Here is a 6,592-nt window from a genome sequence, read left to right as displayed (position 1 = left end):
CCAAGTAAGTGGAAAACAAACAAAACAACAGTGGAACAAAACATTTTGCCATTTTTATTATCTTCACTCTTCACACAATTCAGCACTGATTAAATAGCATTCAAAAGCTGCAACACTTGAAGTTCACAGCTCACAATCCTTAGGATTTCCAAGGTATATAAACCTACATATACACACACTTTAGTTTTTGTTGTTTGGTTGCTTAGAAGACTTAGGGGGGGAAAATGAAAGGGTGGAAGTTTGTGGAATGATATAAAATTGACATAGATGTTGATATAATCATATATATATATATATATATATATATATATATATATATATATATATATATATATATATATATATGTTGATTAGCTCATATTGAAGGTCACTCTTAAGGCCAAAAGGATTAAATTAGAAGGTAAATAAACCCCCACCTACCACCACTCACACTTCATTTTTCTGCTTTGGTTGCTGAGAAAGATGTAGGGAAAATTTTAAACAAAAATTAGGTAAATTTATGAATGGTTTCCAACTTCACACATTTGACTTTACGAGTGTGACTAATGACCTTGTTATGAGTTTCTTTTAACTTATTTCGATGAGTTTAATGAAAAAGTTTCATAATATAAGCCTTTTTAGTTTAAGTCAGTAAGTTTCATGGTGAAACTCGCATATATATATAAACTCTCATTTGATAAATTCGTATTAAATAAAACTTAATTAAGTTATTTACCTAACACACATGTATATATGAATAGATGATAGATACCCTGCTTAGCTTCCATACATAAAAATGGGTAATTTGCATTGTAATATTTTGTCTTAATTTATTTTATGGTAAAGGAATAGAGTACGTGTACTTTGGAATGGATAAGTTTGGAAATTAAAGAGTCGGTTCTACTTTGCTACTTCTCAATGAATGAAATTTAACAATTAAAAAGGTTTTGTGTTCTGGATTCTCTGGAGTAAAATTCTAATACAATCATTTGCAAGGCAAGCATTATTAGAAATTTAAGATGTAGAAAAAGAAAGGAAAAAATAAATAATTTGCATCTCTAAGATGTCTGATGCTTGATTTTGTGCATGCGAGCATGTTATGCTTTAGTACCTCTTTTGAATTTGTGAAAGTTAAATTTAAATTTCTCTTTACAGGAAACCTTTTATCTTGATCCTCTGCACATCCAATACACAAGAATTTCAGCTGATGAAGATGATTACCATGTCACTCATGTGTGGAAATTATATAAGTGGAAGAGGGCTTGAAGATCCTGCCATTGATTTGATACATCCATGCCTTGGAAAAGACCACCTGGCTAATTATTTTCTTGGGTGTTCTTCCAAAAGTGCATTTATTATCTGGCCAAAGTATTTAAGCGGTTCAAGGAATAGAAAAGACCAAAAGTTTCATGTTGTTGCAAAGATTATAAAGGGAAAGAAGCATGATTATCCATGGCCTGATAAAATGGATCCAAATATCAGTAGTGGATATTTAACTTACCTGTCTCACTTTAAGCCTCTGGCAGAGAAACCAAAACCTGTGACACTAGATTTTGAGAAGCCACTGGTTGATCTAGAGAAAAAGATTATAGAGGTAATTTTTTTTGGGTTATTTGAGGAGCATTACATTGGCATATTATAGTCTAAAAAAGCAACCCTTAACCACCTTTCCCTGCTCATGTTTTGTTTAATCTTTTGTTTCTTGCAGGTACGTAGAATGGCAGATGACACAGGTTTAGACTTTAGTAATCAAATTGGAGCTCTGGAGAGCAAGTATCAACAGGTAATTGTTATCAAATGCTTCTATAAGGTTATAGAACAGCTGTTCATTGTATATAATTTTGGTATCTTTCGTATGTCTTAAAACTTAATTCTTATTACTTTAACTGAATTTCAGATACCGAAAATAATTACATGAGCACAATGGACTTGTAATATACATTGTAGAAAAATCAATGCCCTCTATAAAAAACTTTTGAAGTTGTGTTTTTATTATCTTCCAGCTATGTGAAAGAGTTGACTTGTTGAGCTACATCTTTAAATACTAAAATATTTCCCTTTTTCCATTGATACCAAACTAATAGTGTAATCCTAACAAGCATAAAATAAAATACAATTTAATTTGAGAAATCCATCGAGGTTAGAAGAATGTGTATGACACCTAAAAGTAACAAATCAGATACTATTACTACGTCAATTCTTAGGCATTGGCAGATAATCCAAATGAAGTTGTGTTTTTATTATCTTCCAGCTATGTGAAAGAGTTGACTTGTTGAGCTACATCTTTAAATACTAAAATATTTCCCTTTTTCCATTGATACCAAACTAATAGTGTAATCCTAACAAGCATAAAATAAAATACAATTTAATTTGAGAAATCCATCGAGGTTAGAAGAATGTGTATGACACCTAAAAGTAACAAATCAGATACTATTACTACGTCAATTCTTAGGCATTGGCAGATAATCCAAATGAAAGTGATTCTAGAGAATTAGTAATACAATTTGGATTAGAGTTCTGGAAAGAAAACATTTTCTTGGTTAATGGAGAACAAAAGGATGCCCTTTTCATAAATGAAAATAAATAAATAAAACACATCAAACCCCCTACCCCAGATGAAAGTAGGAATTAAATCCAGGTTCATGGAACAACCTGAAGAGACTTTACCAGATGAACTTAATAGCCCTGTCACGATCCAATTTATAAGTGTCTAATATTCCTATTATTATTGCTTATTTCATTAGTTTCTTCCCTGATATGCCTAGGAGCGATATGATCAATTAAAATGAATAAGATAAAGGATCATTTTGTCTTTCTTTAAAGTAATTTATTTAAATTGTAGTGAAGATAGAGGAAGTATATATGTTGGTAACTACACTATATATGGCAGTTTCTGTTTACACATTGATGCTACAAAATATTAATAAAAATGACTGTCATACTCCTGCATAACTTCACATTATCATAACTCAAATTTTCTTCATTTTGAGCTTAGGCTCTGAAAGATCTATACAAGCATTTAACACCTATTCAACGGTTGATGATTGCTCGACATCCCAATAGGCCAACAGTTCTTGATCATATACTTAATATCACAGACAAGGTATCTTTACTCTCACCACCTTTCCAATCAACTGCTGATAGTTTCTCACTGCTTTTCATTTTACCTTTTGGAAACTTTTAGTGGCTTGAGCTTCATGGAGACCGTGCTGGCTATGATGATCCAGCAATTGTGACTGGTATAGGGAGTATAGATGGAAAGAGTTACATTTTTATTGGCCATCAAAAAGGTAGGAACACAAAGGAAAACATTGCTCGCAACTTTGCAATGCCAACTCCTCATGGGTATGCTTCACTATTCTAATGATTAGACTATACCCCAAATAAAGTAAGGATAAAACTTACATGCAATACTATACAGGCTTTTGATGTTGTTCTCTAACCAAAGTTTGAGTTTCACCTTGTTAATATGCATAACAAAGGATTCCATCAATTGTTAATGCGTATTATTGAGATAAAACTTCAATTCTAATTGGAAAACATCATCAATAATACTTATGGTACTGTATCTAAGTTTTTTCTAATAAGTTATTAAATACTGAAGCAATGGTGGTATGAGTGATTAACTTATTGACATTTCTGTTTTAGAGGATTAATGGTTTGTACTAGTTTTCTTCCTTATATCAAATTTTCATGATTTGATCAATCTTGAATAAAGATGTTGGTAATTTGCAAGCAGCTACCGCAAAGCATTGCGCATGATGAAATATGCTGATCACCATCAATTCCCCATCATTACATTTGTTGACACTCCTGGGGCCTTTGCTGATCTAAAGTCTGAGGAACTTGGTCAAGTGTGTGTGTATATTGTCCTTGCTTGACCTTACTAGTTTGGATTATTACACTTTTACTCTCTTAACTTGACATTGGTTAATTTTGCTTATGCAGGGTGAGGCGATAGCCAAAAATTTAAGGACTATGTTTGGTCTCAAGGTACCAATAATAACAGTGGTAACTGGGGAAGGTGGTTCAGGTGGTGCACTTGCCATTGCCTGTGCAAATAAATTGTTTATGCTCGAGAACTCTGCCTTTTATGTTGCAAGGTAACCATTACAAGGCATTTTTTTCCATACTTTTATTGTTCTTTCTTAGTAAATTACGTTTTACATATACATCTTACACCTCTGTTGCAAAATCATCAAAGAAAAAAAGCACAGCATAGATTTATATATCTTTAATGTAGTGGTTAGTAGTTTAGAAACTAGCAACAGTTAGTAGACCTTCTTCATGTGTAGGATCGACCAACCAATTCTATAGTAATGTAAGAATGAACAAGTTAACTTGTCATTATATTAAAATCTGTTTGAATAAACTTCTCTATAAACACTTATAGAAGAAGAAAATAAGAAGAAAAAATGAAATAAGTCTCTACTCTCTATAAAGTAATTTGTAGAAGCTCTTTCATATTAGATTCTCCAAAATCTTGTTTTTAACTTATGAATCATTTCTGCATGTTCTTGCAGCATGAAAGTGGCCCACATAGTTTACTAATTTGCGCTTTCATTTTCACCTATGGCTGATTTTCCTTTGACAAAAAAAGTTTATATTGATCTAACATGTTTATGCTAACCAGTCCTGAAGCTTGTGCTGCAATATTGTGGAAATCATCCAAATCCTCTCCTAAGGTTAGTTATCAATTGTAATATATACTTTTGTGGCTCGAGAATGTCTTCACAACTATTTTTCAATTAATTAAAGTTCACTTGTGTAGGCAGCTGAAAAGCTAAAAATAACAGCACAAGAACATTACAGACTCGGAATAGCTGATGGTGTCATTCCTGTAAGAATGTTGATAATTTGCTGTGCTTTCCCTTTCCAGCCAGCAGCCACTATGTTTCAATATTTGATCAAATATAAACAAAGTGGTTCTTAAGAATGCAAATAATCTAAACCAGTCCTTAGAAATCTCAAGCGTGGGACATATTTGACTATTTGTCCTTTTCAAGGACTCATATGTCCCCTACTTAAGGAGTAATATGATCGACATATCTGATTTTGAAGGACCAACCTGAGATACTTGTATCGTGACTTATGAGATACTAAATGTCTCCCCCTAAATTTCTCAAGGAAAAAATTATAGGTTTCACTAAAAATATGTTGAAAAGAAAATGTGGTCAACTCTCTACTAAATAATGTTGATGTAACTATTATGATATATACATGTAGGAGCCACTAGGTGGGGCACATGCTGATCCTACATGGACTTCTCAACAAATCAAGCTTGCAATCACTCAGGCCATGGAGGTAACTTAATAATTGCATCTGTTTATGCTTAATCACTTTTTCTTCTTGTTACTTGTGAGAGGAGGTTGCATTTTCTCTCTATCAATTCCCTAGTTACCTACCACTCACAAATTAAAACATGAAATTTCCACAGGAGTTGACAAAAATGGATGCAGAGGAGTTGCTACACCATAGACATCTCAAGTTTCGGTCAACTGGAGGCTACCAAGAAGGCATACCTGTGGAACCAGAGAGGAAACGCAACATGAAGCCATCTGAGGTCAACTCAACAAAGATCAGTGATATTGAGTCAGAGCTCCAAAGTCTCGAGAAGAAAATTTTAGAAGCAAAAGGACCGGTTGAACTTGATTCACTCACAAAGGAAGCACTTCAAAAGCTGGTGAAAGAAGCTGACCAAGAGATAACTGAAGCACTCATTTCAATGGATTTGGCCGAAAAAGTTCAATCTGCGAAGATGGAACTATCTAAAGTCTCCTCAAACCAACCCCTCAATAGCAACTTAAAGGAGAAAGTGGACAAAATAGTGAAAGAAATGAAGACCAAGATGTCTCAGCCAGCGGCCTATCTTGGATTGAAACAGAAGCTTCAGAAGCTGGACAATGCCAACAGGCTCATTGAGATGAAGTTGAAACAAGAAGAATTGAAACAAGAGCTGAATCAGAAACTTGGTGATGACACCAAAGCAAAGATGGAAAACTTGAAGGTTGCATTGGCAAAGGTACCAAAAGGGGAGTCACCAAACAAGGAATTGGTGGAGAAAGCAATGGAAGTCATGAAGGAGTTGGAAGAGGTGTTGAAATCAGCCAACTTGGAGATTGTTGGGGTAGTCGAGAGAAGTGTGGTGAGTCCGCCACCAGATGTTAAAGAGAAGATAACAGAGTTGAGGAATGAGATCATGAGTGAAATTGATAGAGTGGTAAATGAAGAAGGTCTTAAGGGCCAAATCAAGGAGTTGGAGAATGAGATAGCTCGAGTTTCAAATTCTGAGGATGTACAAAAGATGGAGGAAGGTATTAAGGAGAGGATTCTTGCTGCATTGGATGTCAAAGCACTGAAGGAAAAGATTGAGAGACTGAGAGAAGAGTTGGGATCCTCATCCAAGGATGTTTATGAAAACAAGATTGGTGTTGGAATCCTCATCCAAGAGTTGGAGTCCTTGAGAAAGTGAATTATGAATCTAATTCAATAATATAAAATTAACTTATAAAGTAATGATTGTTCTCGTTATTGTGAGTATATCTTTAATCAATGTGGATTAGATCACCAACAAGTAAAGCATTTCTCAGCTTGAGAAATGCTTTGTTTACTA

The 6,592-nt window shown here is 33.9% G+C and overlaps 1 protein-coding gene across 2 annotated transcripts; it reads left to right on the top strand.

The window, feature by feature from the left end:
• Nucleotides 1-6,592, top strand: LOC109802951 (acetyl-coenzyme A carboxylase carboxyl transferase subunit alpha, chloroplastic). 2 transcript variants are annotated; one of them, XM_020364380.3, is made up of 11 exons: nt 1-153; nt 1,135-1,573; nt 1,688-1,762; nt 2,975-3,082; nt 3,164-3,324; nt 3,719-3,833; nt 3,928-4,082; nt 4,613-4,664; nt 4,751-4,819; nt 5,206-5,283; nt 5,417-6,592. In XM_020364380.3, the coding sequence occupies exons 2-11, from the start codon at nt 1,187-1,189 to the stop codon at nt 6,449-6,451; spliced, it is 2,235 nt and encodes a 744-aa protein (XP_020219969.1). In that variant the 5' UTR covers nt 1-153; nt 1,135-1,186; the 3' UTR covers nt 6,452-6,592. The 2 variants fall into 2 exon arrangements, with proteins under 2 accessions (XP_020219969.1, XP_020219970.1); XM_020364381.3 differs by lacking the exon at nt 1-153 and adding an exon at nt 872-975.

The sequence above is a fragment of the Cajanus cajan genome, chromosome 4 (genome assembly GCF_000230855.2).
Source record: "Cajanus cajan strain Asha chromosome 4, NIPB_CcT2T_4, whole genome shotgun sequence".
In the NCBI taxonomy this organism is placed as follows: Eukaryota; Viridiplantae; Streptophyta; class Magnoliopsida; order Fabales; family Fabaceae; genus Cajanus; species Cajanus cajan.
This window is presented reverse-complemented; position numbering and strand designations above follow the sequence as displayed.